The following is a 20,691-nucleotide window of genomic DNA, read 5'->3' as shown; positions in this document are numbered from 1 at the left end:
ACAATGTAACATACAGCGTCGGAGGGTCCGTTTTTTCAACCTTTCTCCAATACTATAGAGCCATTACCATGTCAATCAACGCTTGAATAGAAACGGAGTTCACACCCCAGAGTTTGATGTCAACACAGTCGCTACAGTCCCATGAGTTTTCTTTGTGGCCTCGTTTGAATGCCCCGGTTGTGTATGGAATGCGGTTAGCGTATGTTACATTCACACAGTACACGCGAGCTGTCCTGCCTGAGCATAAAAACGCGCCCATCTATCTACTCGCTGAACTTATTTATTTTAGGGAAAGTGATTTACAAAAGTAAACCTTCAAAATGCTGGCTACTTTTGATAGTCTACAAACATAAAATACACTTTAGCATTCGTCTTCGCTAGTCTACTGTAGCCAGGTTGATATCTTTTTTGGAACGCAGGTGTCTTAAAAAAACTCTTTGGGCTCCAATCCCGTTAATGGGATGATATGACAACAGCCAGTGAAAGTGCAGGGCGCCAAATTAAAAACAACAGAAATCTCAGAATTAAAATTCCTCAAACATACATGTATCTTATACCGTTTTAAAGGTAGTCTTGTTGTTAATCCCACCACAGTGTCCGATTTCAAATAGGCTTTACGGCAAAAGCACCACAAACGATTATTTTAGGTCATCACCAATCCACAATAAAAACAGCCATTTTCCCAGCCAAAGAGAGGAGTCACAAAAAGCACAAATAGAGAAAGTTAATCACTAAACTTTGATGATCTTCATCAAATGACACTCATCGGACTTCATGCACAATACTTGTATGTTTTGTTTGATAAAGTTCATATTTATATAAAAAAATCGGAGTTTACATTGGCGCGTTACATTCACTAGTTCCAAAAACATCCAGTGATTTTGCATAGCCACATCGATTCAACAGAAATACTCATCATAAATGTAGATGATAATACAAGTTATACACATGGAATTATAGATATACCTGTCCTTAATGCAACCGCTGTATCAGATAAAAAAAAAACTTTATGGAAAAAGCAAACCATGCAAAATTAGCTGCCATGTTGTAGTCAACATAAACCATAAATGACATGCTAAATATTCCCTTACCTTTGATGATCTTCATCAGAATGCACTCCCAGGAATCCCAGGTCCACAATAAATGCTGGATTTGTTCGATAATGTCCGTTATTTATGTCCAATTAGCTACTTTTGTTAGTGCGTTTGGTACACCTATCCACCCCAGAGTTGGTTGACCATTTTTTCGGGCAAAATCTTCAAAAAGTTATATTACAGGTCGAAGAAACATTTCAAACTAAGTACAGAATCTATCATTGGGATGTTTTTATCATATATCTTCAATAAAGTTCCAACCGGAGAATTCTTCTGTGTCTTGAGGAGGAATGTAACGTAGGAAGATAAAATGTGCTATGCTATGCTAGACCTGGAACTGGCTCTCTGCCAGTAGTCTGATGCATTCTGTTCTTATTCAGTCCCACAACACAGTAGAAGCCTCATTCAAATGTCTATAGACAGTTGACATCTAGTAGAAGCCCTAGGAAGTGAATCTTAATTCATATCTCACGGGGATTTCAATAGGGAATGGGTTGAATATATACCAACCTCAGATTTCTCACTTCCTGTTTGGATTTGTTCTCAGGTTTTTGCCTGCCATACGAGTTATGTTATACTCACAGACATCATTCAAATAGTTTTAGAAACTTCAGTGTTTTTTATCCAATACTAATAATATGCATATATTAGCAACTGAGACTGAGGAGCAGGCCATTTACTCTGGGCACCTCTGGACACCTTTCATCCAAGTTACTCAATAGTGCCCCTGAAGCCATAAGAAGTTAAAGGGGCAGCGCCACATTGATAAACTACTCCATTTCCGGGCCAATAGAAATTCTGTTCTGGCCAGTGAGAAAAAAGTTAACGTTGGACTATGTCATAGCCTACGAATGTGATCATGATGGGGGTGGTTTACTAGACCAGGTCATGAGATCAGGAAAAACTTTTGAACTGTGGTGCCACCTCTGCAGCTATCATTTTTATATCTTAATAATAGTCCATGGTCGATTGGCTGAGGTTACTGTCAGTCATTTAAAATCAAATCGTATTCGTCATGTGCTTTGTAAACTACAGGTATAGATTAAGAGTGAAATGCTTACATATGGCCCCTTCCCAACAAAGCCAAAATTTCAAATAGAGAAATAATATAAAAGTAATAACATGTAATAATAAATACACGATGAATAACAATAACCTGGCTATAAATCAAATCAAATTTTATTGGTCACATACACATGGTTAGCAGATGTTATTGCAAGTGTAGCGAAATGCTTGTGCTTCTAGTTCCAACAGTGCAGCAATATCTAACATGTAATATAACAATTCCACAACTACCTAATACACACAAATCTAAGTAAAGGAATGGAATAAGAATATGTACATATAAATATGAGCAATGACAGAGCAGCATTGGCAAGATGCGATAGATAATATAAAATACAGTATATACATATGAGATGAGTAATGCAATATTTTTCAAGATTATTAAGGTGCCATTATTAAAATGACGAGTTATCCCTTTATTAAAGTGGCCAATGATTTCAAGTCTGTGTGTAGGCAGCAACCTCTCGGTGTTAGTGATGGCTGTTAAACAGTCTGATGACCTTGAGATAGAAGTTGCTTTTCAGTCTCTCGGTCCATGCTTTGATGCACCTGTACAGACCTCGCCTTCTGGATGATAGCGGGGTGAACAGGCAGTGGCTCGTGGTTGTTGTCCTTGATGATCTTTATGGCCTTCCTGTGACATAAAGGTGTCCTGGAGGGCAGGTAGTTTGCCCCCGGTGATGCGTTGTGCAGACCTCACTACCCTCTGGAGAGCCTTACGGTTGTGAGCGGAGCAGTTGCCGTACCAGGCGGTGATACAGCCCGACAGGATGCTCTCGATTGTGCATCTGCAGAAGTTTGTGAGTGCTTTTGGTGACAAGCCGAATTTCTTCAGCCTCCTGAGGTTGAAGAGGTGCTGCTGTGCCTTCTTCACGATGCTGTCTGTGTGGGTGGACCAATTCAGTTTGTCTGTGATGTGTATGCCGAGGAACTTAAAACGTACTACCCTCTCCACTACTGTCCCATGGATGTGGATATTTAGCAGTCTTATGGTTTGGGGGTAGAAGCTGTTCAGGGTTCTATTGATTCCATAATTGGTGCATTGGTACTGCTTGCCATGTGGGAGCAAAGAGACATGTCTATGACTTGGGTTGCTGGAGTCTAACTATTTTTAGGGCCTTGCTCTGACACCGCCTGGTATAGAGTTCCTGGATGCCAGGGAGCTCGGCCCTAGTTATGTACAGTCACTTGTCTTGTATGCAAAATAAAAATGGCTGAAATCGAGGAGCCATGTGCAGTCATACAGATAGAGAAGCAAGGCAGTAGATCTATTTATAACTCACACTGAGTTGGCGCCTCAGAGCAACACTTGATCTCTCTGCAGACAACTCTTCACCATATCAGTAATAACGTCCCTGCTACATGGAAAGGGGGAATTGTCAGGTTTTTCTAATTTGATATCAAAATGCCTGTAAATCAGACCAGATCCAGGATGAGAGATCAGAATGACCCGATCAACAGACTGGAGTTTATTTCACTGAACCAGCCTCTCAGAAATAGCAACGAGGCACGGGGGACATTAAGACGGCCTGGTTCACTGAAACGCCAGCCAAGCCAACAGCAGCAGCAGCAACCTCAAAATGTGCAGCAGGAGCCACTTGAAAATAACACTGAGGACCGCAGAGAATCTGTTAAACTTCCAGAAGAGGATTGCATACAACTCAACCCCTCGTTTAAGGCCATTGCAATGAACTCTCTTTTGGCGATTGATATATGCATGTCCAAAAGGCTTGGGGTTTGCGCATATTCTCACTCCTCATGGGGCAGTGTGCGCTCCATGGTCAACCTGCTTGCAATCACTGGTCATGGCATCCCTTGGATTGTTGGCACAATTATATGTCTCACCAGAAGCAACACAATGGCAGGACAAGAAGTTCTGGTCAATTTGCTTCTTGGTAAGTGATTTAATTTTTCGATTGACCTTTTTGTCATCAAATGTGGCAGATTCGAATCATTCAAGCATAAGGGACACTTCTTCACAGTGTTTTTTTCTGACTGAATTTAGTTTTTGTTTCCACCACTCTTGAGGAGTATTAATAGGCTGTTGTCTGTGCATTTAATTCCATCCCTTATGTACAGCTTATTCAAATCAAATGATATGTGCCACATGCAATGAATACAACTGGTGTAGACTTCCCAACGATGTTCAAAATAAAATAGTAGCACGAGGAATACAAAAAATACACAAGAATGGAGCTACCTGTACCAGATCAATGTGCAGAGGTATTTCAGGTCGATGTGTACATAGGGCTGTTGCGGTGACTGTATTACCGCCACACCAGCGGTCACGAGTCATGAAGGCAGTCAAATTCCACGTGACCGTTTAGTCACAGTAATTAGGCTTCCCCAAGCTATGATGCTGCTGCTGGTCATTAGTAGCCTACCAAACTTGCTAACTGCCTGGTACTCAGCACTCTATTGTCCCTCTAATCACTCTGACATCAATGCAAATGTATTCTAAAATCTAATCAAACACTTCATGAGAGTCCATGCGCTCATGTTGCACAACATTTCTATAGGCTATGCAATTGCCGGAGAAAACAGAGTGATGGCCCCTAATAAATGACGAGGATCCCATCAGCTTTCTATAGGCTAGGCCTACTATATTTATTTGAAAATAAACTAAGAGGAAAAGCGTCCTCCATTCGCTATTTGAATGCGTAGATAACATGTATCTTTTCCCGGTGCCCCTGTTTCAATATAGGTGCATGATTATGGTCCATTCTAAATCAAAACAAATTTCACACATATATTTTTTAGTATATGTTAAGACAATATTATATCAAGAATAGTCTGATGGGTGACAATATTATCACAAGTGAATTTTTATATTATCACTTGTGAATGATGCCCAGTATAAGAAATGATTCCTTTTGTTGTTGTTGACTTTTTTGAATCATAGTCGCACACCTCGTGTAGCCTAGCCCATAAGTCTATATGTTGTAATAAGGTTTCTATCACAACTAAAGTGGCCAAATAACTTCAAGTTAAGCACAATCTATAAGGGGTGTAGAGCCTAACTGGCATACCAGTTGGGGGAGGATCATTTTCAGCATAAAAATGCACCTTTATAATAGAAGAATTACATGAATAATTTAATTTGCGGTTACTTTTGATAATGATGTTTTCTGCTAATGGAACATTCGCTCTTGTAGCCTACTACCATGTGCTTATAATGCGCTTATAATGTCAAGAAATAATATTTTATACTATGGGGGATAGTAAATTGACATAGGCAAGTGCTTTTGCTGTTCGTTAGGCCTACTCATCTTGTTGGCTGACGAAAAGTAAATATGGACAGTTCTTCCAATATCTTCATTTTGCACCTTGGAATTGCATAAAGACGCATGCAGTTGCGTCCCCAATGTGTCTGTCTTCACTTATAGCCTGTGAGAAAGACCCGATCACCTGATGGAGCGCGCAGCACTCAGAGAAGGGCACAACGGCCACTAACCACAAAAGGCATGGATTGTTTTTGTGTGCATAACGGCCACACATGTTCTAGGCATTATCAAGTGCTTGTCAAATTGTGAATGAGTGACTGATGTAGTGTGTACAGCCTGCACAAAAAAACGAAGCAGAGCTCATGCCTTTCAAGCGACTTTTTTCAAATCATCATTAGAGTGGCATCATGCAGCCTTACAATGTATTACAAATCATTAAAACATGTAGCCCAACATTTGTAGAACAACTAAAGTTACATTAATAACTCTAAATTAAGCATATAGGAATATATAAACTACTGTTCAAAAGTTTGGGGTCACTTAGAGATGTTGTTTTTTTCACTTGTTTTTGAAAGAAAAGCTCTTTTTTTGTCCATTAAAATAACATCAAATTGATCAGAAATACATTGTAGACATTGCTAATGTTATAAATGACTAATGTAGCTGGAAATGGCAGATTTCTTATGGAATATCTACATAGGTGTACAAAGGCCCATTATCAGCAACTCCAGGATGCTGGCCTTCTAGGCAGAGTTGCAAAGAAAAAGCCATATCTCAGACTGGCTATTAAAAAGAAAAGATTAAGCTGGGCAAAATAATAGAGACACTGGACAGAGGAACCCAGAGTCGCCTCTTCATTGTTGACATTGAGACTGGTGTTTTGCGGGTACTATTTAATTAAGCTGCCAGTTGAGGACTTCTGTGAGGCGTCTGTTTCTCAAACTAGACACTCTAATGTATTTGTCCTCTTGCTCAGTTGTGCATCGGGGCCTCCCACTCCTCTTTCTATACTGGTTAGAGCCAGTTTGCGCTGTTCTTCAGTTTGCGCGAGATCTTCAGTTTCTTGGCAATTTCTCGCATGGAAAACCCTTCATTTCTCAGAATAGACTGACGAATTTCAGAAGAAAGTTCTTTGTTTCTAGGCATTTTGAGCCTGTAATTGAACCCACAAATGCTGATGCTCCAGAAACTCAACTAGTCTAAAGAAGGACCGTTTTATTGCTTCTTTAATAAGAACAACAGTTTTCAGCTGTGCTAAGATAATTGCAAAAGGGTTTTCTAATGATCAATTAGCCTTTTAAAGTGATAAACTTGGATTAGCTAACCCAACATGCCATTGGAACACGAGGGATGGTTGCTGATAATGGGCCTCTACGCCTATGTCGATATTCCATAAAAATCTGCCATTTCAGCTACAAGTCATTTACAACATTATCATTAACAATGCCTATACTGTATTTCGGATCAATTTGATGTTATTTCAATGGACAAAAATTTGCTTTTAAAAAAAAAAAACAAGGACATTTCTAAGTGACCCCAAACTTTTGAATGATAGTGTATTTCTTTGTTAACCTCTCAACACATAATTCTCGTTTGGAGAAAATATCCTTTCTATTTTATTTTGCTTTGATCAATTGTATTCTTCATACTATAAAATAATTCCACGGAATTCTAAGAAAATCTTATCTGCTAAATTAACTAGTGTAGCCCTCAGCCATTTGGCATTGACAGGTCAGGACCTAACATAAGGACAACTCAGAGTATGCTATTATGTTCTTCTTAAATAGACTACATTTTCTTCATATCATGCATCTTTAGACCTGTCTAAAATAAATATTTATTGTGAAGTTGTAGGCTATATTACATATTTGCCCTCATATTTGCCCTCAGAACAGCCTTAATTCTTCAGAGCATGGACTCTACAAGGTATCGAAAGCATTCCACAGGGATACTGGCCCATGTTGTCTTCAATGCTTTCCACAGTTGTGTCAAGTTGTCTGGATGTCCTTTGGGTGGTGGACCATTCTTGATACACACAGGAAACTGTTGAGTGTGAGAAACCCCGCAGCGTTGCAGTTCTTGACACACTCAAACTGGTGCATCTAGTACCATACCCTGTTCAAAGGCACTTTAATATTTTGTCTTGCCCTCTGAATGGCACACACACACTATTTCTTATCAGGGAGATGGAGTTGACAGTTATGATTGTGACCATGGTGATGTCAATATTGTGTGTTTGAAATCTATCAAAAGTAGAGAACTTTACAGACCATGAGTGGTCTTGTGGCACTACATGTAATTAGGACATGAAGAAGGGGTTCTTATGCTGTAACTGACCCTGCTCATTCCTGAATAATTTAGGATTTTTAACAAATCGGACAGAGTTTACCAAATCTCTGTATACATGTTTATGTAATTACAGAATTATTATTTAAATTCACCGAAGGCTATTGCAAGACACTACATAACATCCTTTTCCAGTTAATATTCATTATTGTCAGTTCTTTCATTTGAAACACTTTTTGTGCAGAGTTTGAAATTGGGCTCCTCTGCTCAGGACAAAGGCATTTCCGCGCATAGAGCCGACATGGAAATGAATAATATAGAAAATATTCTACAATTCCCAAAATAAATATTTATCCTTATAAAATTGCCCTTGGTGTTTTCAACTATAAAAGTTAAATTTCCGTCGGTCAAGAATCCCTGCTAGCAATTTTCCGACTGTCTCAAAATACAGTGCCTTCATGAAGTAGTCATAAAGTAGCCTGAATTCAAAATTGATTTCATAGGTTTTACAATACCCCATAATTACAGAAAAATCTCATGTACATAAGTATTCCAACCCCTGAGTCAATACATTTTAGATTCACCTTTGGCAACTATTACAGCTGTGAGACTTTCTGGGTAAGTCTCTATTTGTCACGTTCTGACCATCGTTCCTGACCATCGTATGTGTTTTCCTTGTTTTAGTGATGGTCGGGACGTGAACTGGGTGGGCATTCTATGTTGGATGTCTTGTTTGTCTATTTCTATGTCTGGCCTGATATGGTTCTCAATCAGAGGCAGGTGTTAGTCATTGTCTCTGATTGGGAACCATATTTAGGTAGCCTGGGTTTCACTGTGTGTTTGTGGGTGATTGTCCTTAGTGTCCTGATGTCATTGTTCTGTGTTAGGTTACACAAGTATAGGCTGTTTCGGTTTTCGTTAAGTTTATTGTTTTGGTAGTGTTTGTGTTTAGTGTGTTACTTCATTAAACATGGATTGCAATAGACACGCCGCATTTTGGTCCGACTCTCCTTCTCATCAAGAAAACCGTTACAGAATCACCCACCACAAAAGGACCAAGCAGCGTGTCAACAGGCAGGAGCAGCGCGAGGAGATGCGCAATAAGGATTTCTGGACATGGGAGGAAATCCTCGACGGGAGAGGACCCTGGGCTAAACCAGGGGAGTGTAGCCGCCCAAAGGTGCAGCGGGAGAAGAAACAACAGGAGCAGCCCAAAGAGGAGTACAGTATGGAGTATACGACTTGGGAGGAGATCGACAGGTGGGCGGCTGACCCAGGGAGAGTGCCGGAGCCCGCCTGGGATTCGATGGAGCAGTGCGCGGAAGGTTATCAGAGAATGGAGTTGGCGAAGCAGGCACGGCGGCGCGGAAGGAAGCCCGAGAGGCAGCCCCAAAAATGTATTGGGGGGGGGGGCTAACAGGGAGTATGGCTACGCCAGGTAGGAGACCTGCGCAAACTCCCTGTGCTTACCGGGGGGCTAGAGAGACCGGACAGGCACCGTGTTATGCAGTGGTGCGCACGGTGTCTCCAGTGCGGGTGCATAGCCCGGTGCGGTATATTCCAGCTCCGCGTGTCGGATTGAGCGTCGAGCCTAATGCCATGAAGCCGGCTCTACGCAGCTGGTCCCCAGTGCGTCTCCTTGGGCCGGCTTACATGGCACCAGCCTTGCGCACGGTGTCTCCGGTTCGCCTGCATAGCCCAGTGCGGGCTATTCCACCTCGCCGCACTGGCAGGGCGACCGTGAGCATTCAACCAGGTAAGGTTGGGCAGGCTCGGTGCTCAAGAGCTCCAGTGCGCCTGCACGGTCCGGTCTTTCCAGTACCACCTCCACACCCCAGCCCTCCGGTAGCAGCTCCCCGCACAAGGCTTCCTGTGCGTGTCCTCGGCCCAGTACCACCAGTGCCAGCACCACGCATCAGGCCTACAGTGCGCCTCGCCTGTCCAGCGCTGTCGGAGCCTTCCTTCTCTACAGCGCTGCCGGAGTCTCCCGCCTGTTCAGAACTGCCAGTCTGCATAGAGCTGCCAGTTTGCAAGGAGCTGCCAGTCTGCATAGAGCTGCCAGTCTGCATAGAGCTGCCAGTCTGCAAGGAGCTGCCTGTCTGCAAGGAGCCGCCAGAGCTGCCTGTCTGCAGGATGCCGCCAGAGCTGCCAGTCTGCAAGGAGCCGCCAGAGCTGCCAGTCTGCAAGGAGCCGCCAGAGCTGCCAGTCTGCAAGGAGCCGCCAGGGCCGCCAGTCAGCATGGAGCAGCCAGTCAGCATGGAGCAGCCAGAGCTGCCAGTCAGCATGGAGCAGCCAGTCAGCATGGAGCAGCCAGAGCTGCCAGTCATCATGGAGCAGCCAGTCAGCATGGAGCAGCCAGATCTGCCAGTCGACCGGACTCTTCCAGATCTGCCAGTCGACCAGACTCTTCTAGATCTGCCAGTCGACCAGACTCTTCTAGATCTGCCAGTCGACCAGACTCTTCTAGATCTGCCAGTCGACCAGACTCTTCTAGATCTGCCAGTCGACCAGACTCTTCTAGATCTGCCAGTCGACCAGACTCTTCCAGATCTGCCAGTCGACCAGACTCTTCCAGATCTGCCAGTCGACCAGACTCTTCCGGATCCGCCAGCCAGCCAGGATCTTCCAGAACCGCCAGCCAGCCAGGATCTGCCGGATCCAACCACCTGCCTGAGCTTCCTCTCAGTGCTGAGCTTCCTCTCAGTGCTGAGCTACCCATCAGTCCCGAGCTACCTCTGTCCCGAGCTGTCCTTCTGTTCCGAGCTTCCCCTCTGTCCCGAGCTGTCTCTTAGGAGGGTCACCTATCTAGGGACGCTAAGGAGGTGGACAAAGACTATTATGGAGTGGGGTCCACGTCCAGCGCCAGAGCCGCCACCGCGGACAGATGCCCACCCACACCCTCCCCTATAGGTTTAAGTTGTGCGTCCGGAGTCCGCACCTTGGAGGGGGGGTACTGTCACGTTCTGACCATCGTTCGTATGTGTTTTCCTTGTTTTAGTGTTGGTCGGGATGTGAACTTGGTGGGCATTCTATGTTTGCATTCTTGTTTGTCTATTTCTATGTCTGGCCTGATATGGTTCTCAATCAGAGGCAGGTGTTAGTCATTGTCTCTGATTGGGAACCATATTTAGGTAGCCTGGGTTTCACTGTGTGTTTGTGGGTGATTGTCCTTAGTGTCCTGATGTCATTGTTCTGTGTTAGGTTACACAAGTATAGGCTGTTTCGGTTTTCGTTAAGTTTATTGTTTTGGTAGTGTTTGTGTTTAGTGTGTTACTTCATTAAACATGGATTGCAATAGACACGCCGCATTTTGGTCCGACTCTCCTTCTCATCAAGAAAACCGTTACACTATTGTACATGGCTTGTACAATATTTGCACATTAGTCTTATTAAATAAATTATTCAAGCTCTGTCGAGTTGGTTGTTGGTCATTGCTAGACAACCATGTATGTTTTGCCATAGATTTTCAAGACGATTTACAAAAACTGTAACTAGGGTACCCCGGAACATTCAATGTCATCTTGGTAAGCAATTCCAGTGAATATTTGGCCTTGTGTTTTAGATAATTGTCCTGCTGAAAGGTGAATTTGTCTCCCAGTGTCTGTTGAAAAACAATCTGAAACAGGTCTTCCTCTAGGCCTGTGCTTAGGTCTATTCCTTATTTTTTTACCCTAAAAAAACTCCCTAGTCCTTGCCGATGAGAAGCATACCCATAACATGATGCAAACACCATTGAATATATGCGGGTGGTACTCAGTGATGTATTGTGTTGGGTTTGCCCCAAACATAATACTTTGTATTCAGGACATAAAGTTAATTTCTTTGCCACGTTTTTTGCAGTTTTACTTAAGTACTTTATTGCCAACAGAATGCATGCTTTGGAATATTTTCATTCTGTACAGGCTTCCTTCTTTTCACACTGTCAGTTAGGTTAGTATTGTGGTTGTATTGTGTTTTGTGTTGTTGATCCAGCGTCAGTTGTCTCCTATCACAGCCATTAAACTCTGTAACTGTTTTAAAGTCACAATTGGCCTCATGAAATCCCTGAGCTGTTCTTCCTCTCTGGCAATTTAGTTAAGAAGCACGCCTGTGTTTTTGTAGTGACTGGGTGTATTGATACACCATCTCAATTTAATCAATTTTAAATGAAGGCTGTAACACAACAAAATGTGTAACTGATAATAACTGGTTCATTATAATATGATACTAACAGATTATAAACAGTTCATGGATACTGACAAGGTTTATAAGGGATTATGAGATCATCAAAAAGGGATAGTTCAGCCAAATTACCAAATTACACTTTGGTTTCCTTAACCTACTAGCAGTCTATGGACAAGGTAAGACAGCAATTCACTCTTTGGTTTTGTTTACCTGGCCACTATCTGAAATGCTATTTTTTGGGTATTTTTGTCAAGTCAACTGCTCTCCAGACCCTAGAAACCCATTTGTGTGATTGGTACAGTAGGCTAGGCTAGATGGGCTGGAATCTACAAACAGGGACAGATTTGGTGAATGCCAACTTTAAAAACAAGTGGTTGGCACTGGTAAAACTTGTACAGGTCCTAACTCAGATACACATGCTGTATTTACCCTACTGTCTATCATCTAGGTCTAGGATGTTTTCTGTTAATCCTTAACACCATTTCCTCTCCCTCCTCAGCGCTTTTACTGGATGTAATGACCGTCGCCGGTATGCAGAAACTTGTGAAGCGCAAAGGACCCTGGGAGATGACACCTGGCCTCTTTGATTACATAGCGATGGACATTTACTCTTTCCCAGCAGCACATGCAAGCCGGGCTGCCATGGTATCCAAGTTCCTTTTGTCACACTTAGTGCTCGCTGTCCCTCTGCGCATCTTACTGGTGCTGTGGGCTTTCCTGGCCGGCGTGTCCCGCATCCTTCTTGGCCGCCACCACCTGACAGATGTGGGATTTGGTTTTGCATTAGGCTATCTCCATTTCAATCTAGTTGAAATGGTGTGGCTGCCCTCCAACACTTGCCAGACTTTAATCTCCATCGGGAAACTCAGTTGGATCCCCTTCTAATGACAATATCAGCATTTTAGGCAACCCACAAAAGCTTTACATCCTCCTATCCCTCAGTCCCTATTTTTGTTAATTTCTTCTGTCACAACCACTCACTGGCCCTCATGTCATTTTAAATAGAAGTCTATGAAGACATAATGTATGTTAATCACATTTACCCCTATAATAAGGTTATTTTCAGCTTTGACTGAATTTCTTTCTCCAGTGTAAATGCAGTATGCAAGGAAATTAATGCATCCTTGTGACACATTTCCGATGCCTTTCTGACTAGGGTTTATTTTACATTTTGATCCGCAATTTTTAGTTTTGTCAACATTTATGACAATTCATTTTTCTTATAAAAAAACATGTTTTTAACACTCATTCTCTGGACCTGAAAGTGTATGTATTTAAAAATGGCAAGTATCAGTAAAACAATCATAAGCTATCAGGAATTTTGTGAAAGACACACTTTTACATGACTCACTATCAGATATTTTGTGTACAGTATGCACGAGAAGATACAGCTAACTACCAAAGTTAACACTTGAGTAAATGAGGGACACAAAGTATATTGATAGCAGTTAAAAAGCAATTAACATCCCATCATGCTTATGGTCATGTATGAAATGCCCAGTTGCCCATTACTTTGGCTACCATGGGAAGATGAAGAGATTTCAGTTACTTTGAAAGAGGGGTCTCAAAAGAGTATTATCAGGCCCAAAAATATTTTTTTTTCTCTCACTACTTTCATTTCTCTGCAGTCCATATTTAGCCTTACAACTAAGTGTTTTACCATTTTATTTTAAGGACATTTAGGGCTACAAGTAGAATAATTTGACATGAACAGTTGCATTCATGAGTTGTATTGACAAATGTCAATAAAAAAAATTGTCTGCCAAACAAAAACATGACAAAATTAATTTCTGAGAATGCTGTAAGTACAGAAATTGTTTGCTCAGTGGGAAATGAATATCCAACTATTGTGTGGCTTGTGAGCATCATATACAGTTGAAGTCAGAAGTTTACATACACTTAGGTTGGAGTCATTAAAACTTGTTTTTCAACCACTACACAAATTTCTTGTTAACAAACTATAGTTTTGGCAAGTCGGTTAAGACATCTACTTTGTGCATGACACAAGTAATTTTTCCAACAATTGCTTACAGACAGATTATTTCACTTATAATTCACTGTATCACAATTCCAGTGGGACAGAAGTTTACATACACTAAGTTGACTGTGAATTTAAACAGCTTGGAAAATTCCAGAAAATGATGTCATGGCTTGGTGTACCAGGGTAGTGGCAGGGTAGCCTAGTGGTTAGAGCGTTGGACTAGTAACCGGAAGGTTGCAAGTTCAAACCCCCGAGCTGACAAGGTCAACATCTGACATCTGTCGTTCTGCCCCTGAACAGGCAGTTAACCCACTGGTCCTAGGCCGTCATTGAAAATAAGAATTTGTTCTTAACTGACTCTGATAGTGAGTCATGTAAAAGTTAAATAAAGGTAAAATAAAAAAAACCTGTGGATGTATTTCAAGGCCTACCTTCAAACTCAGTGCCTCTTTGCTTGACATCATGGTAAAATCAGGAAATCAGTAGACCTCAGAAAAAAGACCTCCTTAAGAGCAATTTCCAAATGCCTGAAGGTACCACGTTCATCTGTACAATAGTACGCAAGTATGGGACCACGCAGCCGTCATACCTCTCAGGAAGGAGATGCGTTCTGTCTCCTAGAGATGAACGTACTTTGGTGCAAAAAGTGCAAATGGACAGCAAAGGACCTTGTGAAGATGTTGGAGGAAAAACAGGTACAAAAGTATCCACTGTAAAACGAGTCCTATATCGACATAACCTGAAAGGCTGTTTAGCAAAACCGCCATAAAAAAGCCAGACTACGGTTAGCAACTGCACATGGGGACAAAGATCGTACTTTTTGGAGAAATGTCCTCTGGTCTAATGAAACAAAAATAGAACTGTTTGGCCATAATGACCATCGTTATGTTTGGAGGTTAAAGTGTGAGGCTTGCAAGCCGAAGAACACCATCCCTACCATGAAGCACAGGGATGGCAGCATCATGTTTTTGAGGTGCTTTGCTGCAGGAGGGACTGGCGCACTTCACAAAATAGGTGGCATCATGAGGAGGAAAAATTCTGTGGATGTATTGAAGCAATATCTCAAGACATCATTAAAGCTTGGTTGCAAATTGGTCTTCCAAATGGACAATGACCCCAAGCCTACTTCCAAAGTTGTGGAAAAATGGCTTAAGGACAAACAAAGTCAAGGTATTGGAGTGGCCATCACAAAGCCCTGACCTCGATCTTGTAGAAAATATGTTGGCAGAACTGAAAAAGAATGTGCGAGCAAGAAGGCCTAAAAACCTGACTCAATTACACCAGCTCTGTCAGGAAGAATGGGCCAAAATTCACCCAACTTATTGTGGGAAGCTTGTGGAAGGCTACCTGAAACGTTTGACCCAAGTGAAACAATTTAAAGTCAATGCTACCAAATACTAATTGAGTAAACTTCTGACCCACTGGGAATGTGATGAAAGAAATAAAAGCAGAAATAAATAATTATCTCTACTATAATTCTGACATTTCACATTCTTAAAATAAAGTGGTGATCCTAACTGACCTAAAACAGGGAATTTTTACTCAGATTAAATGTCAGGAATTGTGAAAAACAGATGCTGTTCTAATTGCCTAAGATGCTATTTTTACATGAATGGAAATCTTTACAATAATTTCAGCAGCACACTTTATATTGTGTTTAATTTGCGGATTTTGCCTTAAATATTGTCAGTTTCAAAATGTGTAAGTGGTAGCTTCCTTATATATTCAGAACAAAATAATTCTATGCAGTCATTTTTTTCATGCCACCACATAATGAAACTGCTGTCCTTTGTAAGACAGACTACAGTTACTGGTTAAAACAAAGGTTAAGAGATTTTTCACTAGATAAACATTTTGGATAAGTAAGGTGTGGGACAGGGTTTCGTAATAATAAAGCATTCAGTAATTAAGCATTCACTGAACATATTGATTTGAATTCAGATGGATGAAACTCTATTGGGTTAGGTTTGGTTTAATTCTATTAGAAAGTGGGTAATTTATCTTTGAACAATGAAATGTTACCAACAATCTTTTCATGTACTTTCTGATCTTGAATAGTGTATACATGCATGCGTCTATGTATTGGCATATCCATTAAACATAAATTATATCCTCAATTGATTTGCTGAAATGTGTGACATTTTGTATGGATGAGAACATAAGGGACAGTGCCATCGAGATGCAGGTGCATTCTCATTTTACAGAGGTGTGCTCTATCTAGGACACCTTTAACAAACCCTCCTCTGCACTATACAGTAGCTGTACACTTTGTCTACATGGCAAATAATTGTTGTATGTGCCTGAACCAAACGCAATTTTAATATGTCAATTAAACTATTTATTCAATGGTATTCATCAACATAGTAATGTAATGCAATATTATGGACCTTTATCCCGTATATACACTACATAGCCAAAAGTATGTGGAGACCTGCTTGTCGAACATCTCATTCCAAAATCATGGGAATTCATATGAAGTTGTTCCCCCTTTATTAACAGCCTCCACTCTTCTGGGAAGGCTTTCCACTAGATCAAGGCTCTCCAACCCTGTTCCTGGAGAGCTACTGTACCATCCTGTAGGTTTTCACTCCAACCCTAATCTAGTACACCTGATTCTAATAATAGGCTGGTTAATAAACTGAACCAGGTTAGTTACAACTGGGGTTGGAGCGAAAACATACAGGACGGTAGCTCTCCAGGAACAGGGTTCGACAGCCGTGCACTAGATGTTGGAACATTGCTGTGGGGACTTGCTTCCATTCAGCCTCAAGAGCATTAGTGAGTTCAGGCACGGGCTCCCAGTTGACATTCCAATTCATCCCAAAGGTGTTCAATGGGGTTGAGATCAGGGCTCTGTGAAGGCCAGTCAAGTTCTTCCACAACAATCTCAACAAACCATTTCTGTGTGGACCTCACTTTGTGCATGGGGGTATTGTCATGATGAAACAGGAAAGGGCATTCTCCAAACTGTTACCACAAAGTTGGAAGTACAGAATTGTCTAGAATGTCAATGTATGCTGTAGTGTTAAGATCTCCCTTCAAGTAGCCTTACCCTAACCATGAAAAACATTATTAATAATTGGGGCAGGAAGTGATTTTCTGGCATCCGCCAAACCTTGATTAGTCCGTCGGACTGCCAGATGGTGATTCATCAAATTTTTATGCGATATGCGCTTCAGCACTCGGCTGTTCCGTTCTGTGAGTTTGTGTAACCCACAACTTCCCAATAACAGCACTTACAGTACAGTTGACCGGGGCAGCTGTAGCAGGACAGAATTTTGACGAACTGACTTGTGCCATGTTGAAAGTCACTGAGCTCTTCAGTACGGGCCATTCTACTGCCAATGTTTGTCTTTGGAGATTGAATGGCTGTGTGCTCGATTTTATACACATGTCAGCAACGGGTGTGGCTGAAATAGCTGATTCCACAACTTTGAAGGGGTGTCCACATACATTTATATGTGGCCATATAACGTATTTGTGTGTGTCAGCGAGAGAGATGGAGAGTGGGAGCGAGAGACGTCAATGCATTTTTCTTATGCCTGTCATGTGATCTTAGTTTGACAGTTGCAATGGTAAGTGTCTTGTTTGGCAATTAAAATGGCCGTCAGGGGAATTTTGTTATTGCTGCAGCAGAGGCAGTCTGTGTTTCACAGTAGGTGTCACTAACACAAGGTTGTTGTTGTGCTGCCTCTCCTGTCTGGTCTCATAGACTAAAGGTAACAATGTAACTGTAAATCCAGGACACTCAAATTAGTATGATATGTTACGTTTGGTATGGTTACATAAGACATAAGGTAAGGAAAATACGAAGGTAGGGTGGTTGGTCAGGGGTGATGGGTAGGTGTATAAACACAAATGTTTTGCAACCCAAAAGTTGTGTGTTCAAATCTCATCACAGACAACCTTAGCAACATTGCAAGTACTTTTTACTTTTTGACTACATTGCAACTACTTAGCATGTTAACTAACCCTTCTCCTAACCCTAACCTTAACCCCTAGCCTAGCTAATGTTAGCCACCTAGTTAATGTTAGCATTAGCTACCTAACCACCTAGCTAATGTTAGCCACAACAAATAGGAATTTGCAACATATCATACGTTTTTCAAATATGTAATATATTGTAGAAATTGAAATTCTTAACATATTGTAAGAATTGTAATTCATATGAAATGTATGATGGAAATCCACAAATTAATACTTACCATATACGAAATTAAATTTCCGGATAAACATTTACTATGTTACGTCTACCCCTGAGTCTGAGTTGCTCCTGACAGACTGAGGCACATAAAGCAGCTGCCTTTGTCAGTCAAACCACCACCACCACCACCAATGTGAAAAGAATCCCTGGCTCATTAACATATCTTAATGTAGGCCTTGCAAGAGGCTATATTTGTTGCGCCCATGAGTGAGAAGGTTGTACACCACAGAATATAATAATATACTGTATCAAAACTTTATGTACAACACTAGTGGATGCATGGTATTGTTGTTTCTGAGTCATTAACATATTTGAGGTGTGTCTTGTAAGAGGCTATATTTGTTGCACCCTTTAGTGAGAATGCGGTACAATTTAATTTACAACAAATTATTTTATGAAAGGGACAGATCAGAGTGGTAGTGTAAAACTTGTAATGGTTGAGTGGCTAGCAATGTCCTTTTGATCTGTTTTGTCTTGTAGTTACTGTCAGGTTAGAAGCCTTTGTTAAGGCCTAAAGTGCAAGTGCTATAGTTGGTATGCTGTAATATGTAATTAAATATTCACTATTAGCAATCATACTGTATTGATGTTTTGCGTATATTTACTGCAGCATACTGTAAATGATGGTGTACTGTGGAAAAAAATATTGTGGGAGGGGAAGAATTGCTGTCTCAACTTCCGCCAAAGTTGATCCCTCTCCTTGTTCGGACGGCGTTCGGCGGTCGACGTCACCGACCTTCTAGCCATCGCCGATGGACTTTTAATTTTTCCATTGGATTTGTCTTGTCTTCCATCACACCTGGTTCCAATTCCATCAATTACATGTTGTGTATTTAACACTCTGTTTCCCCCTATGTCCTTGTCCATAATTGTTTGTTGTAGTGCTTGTGCAAGGTATGCTGGTATTGACTGGGTTTTGTTTGACCCATTCATTGTATTATTCTGTTGACGGTGATTTATGGTTATTAAACCCTGTTGCGACTCTAGGGGCAGTATTTTTTTTTTTTTTAAACGTTCCCGTTTTAAACGGGATATTTTGTCAGGACAAGATGCTAGAATATGCATATAATTGACAGCTTAGGATAGAAAACACTCTAACGTTTCCAAAACTGTAAAGATATTGTCTGTGAGTATAACAGAACTGATTTTGCAGGCGAAAGCCTGAGAAAAATCCAATCCAGAAGTGCCCCATATTTTGAAAGCGCTGCGTTCCAATGAGTCCCTATTGTGCTGTGAATGTGCTATCAACCAGCTTACGCTTTCTACGTATTCCCCAAGGTGTCTACAGCCTTGTGACGTAGTTTTACGCATTTATGTTGAAGAATAGCCGTAGGCGGCTACATTGCGTAAGTGGTCGCCTGATGGCTCCCAGGGTGACTCTCGCGTAAAATACAGAGGTAGCCATAACTCCAATCGGTCCTACTGAAAAACGAATTGTCCCGACGGATATATTATCGAATAGATATTTGAAAAACACCTTGAGGATTGATTATAAACAACGTTTGCCATGTTTCTGTCGATATTATGGAGCTAATTTGGAATATTTTTCGCCGTTTTCATGACTGCAATTTCCGGTCGATTTCTCAGCCAAACGTGAAGAACAAACGGAGCTATTTCACCTACAAAAATTATATTTTTGGAAAAAAGGAACCTTGGCTACCTAACTGGGAGTCTCGTGAGTGAAAACATCCGAAGCTCATCAAAGGTAAATGATTTAATTTGATTGCTTTTCTGATTTCCGTGACCAAGTTACCTGCTGCTAGCTGGACAAAATGCTATGCTAGGTTATCGATAAACTTTCACAAATGCTTGTCTAGCTTTGGCTGTAAAGCATATTTTGAAAATCTGAGATGACAGGGTGATTAACAAAAGGCTAAGCTGTGTCTCAATATATTTAATTTGTGATTTTCATGAATAGGAATATTTTCTAGGGATATTTATGTCCGTTGCGTTATGCTAATTAGTGTCAGGCGAAGATTACGCTCCCTCATGCGGGATGGGGAGTCAGTAGAGGGCAAATCATCAAATTCCTTATATTAAGCAGTGTTGCAAAAAGAACCCAAAAGCCATACTTGAGTGAAAGTAAAGATGCCTTACTTAGATAAGGCCTCAAAAAGGCCCCAGTTAATGGTTGAAAATAACTCATGCCTTTCAAGCATTGATCATCGACACTCTTAGGGATTTGTTGGATCGGTTCGTCTAAATTAACTGAGATTAATCAACAACTGGATACATTTCTTCATTTCTAAAGTGAAACTATCCTCCGCATTGGAGTACCTCTACAAGTACAAGTTTAACCAGTATTTCAGTTGTTGAAGTGTGGCAGGCCTGTGAGGAAGGATCCTACAGCCATGAGGAAACAGCCCATAGCAATGATCCTGGGCCAGTGCAGCTTTGCCCCAAAATGGCTGACCACAGCCAGGAACAGCAGGTTACCTGCAAGAAACCACAACACTACAGTAGCCAGGAATCTCAAATTATAAACGCTGTTTTTTAAAAACTATAAATGGCATATCAGTTTGGATACTAGGCTGCAACTGGGACAACATTTCGTTTTGCAGGGGGGTGTATATGTAAGGGGCTTAATACAGTTGTATTCCAGCCACTAGGGGTACTCTGGTGAAGCCCATGGGAAATAAAGAAATATAGTTGAAGTGAATTGAGAAGAGTAAG

The 20,691-nt window shown here is 41.4% G+C and overlaps 1 protein-coding gene across 1 annotated transcript; it reads left to right on the top strand.

Annotated features, from left to right (window-relative positions):
* The first annotated feature begins 3,564 nt into the window (after positions 1 to 3,564).
* LOC110535675 (inactive phospholipid phosphatase 7) lies at positions 3,565 to 15,931 on the top strand. Its single transcript, XM_021620824.3, has 2 exons — positions 3,565 to 4,054; positions 12,333 to 15,931. Exons 1-2 carry the CDS (start codon positions 3,565 to 3,567, stop codon positions 12,716 to 12,718), a joined length of 876 nt encoding a protein of 291 aa, XP_021476499.3. The 3' UTR covers positions 12,719 to 15,931.
* The last annotated feature ends 4,760 nt before the right edge of the window (positions 15,932 to 20,691 follow it).

Source organism: Oncorhynchus mykiss, chromosome 11, assembly GCF_057628025.1.
Source record: "Oncorhynchus mykiss isolate SJ-2025 chromosome 11, ASM5762802v1, whole genome shotgun sequence".
Taxonomy (NCBI): domain Eukaryota; kingdom Metazoa; phylum Chordata; class Actinopteri; order Salmoniformes; family Salmonidae; genus Oncorhynchus; species Oncorhynchus mykiss.
Note: the sequence above shows the minus strand (reverse complement) of the source record. Positions and strands in the feature narration are given on the sequence as shown.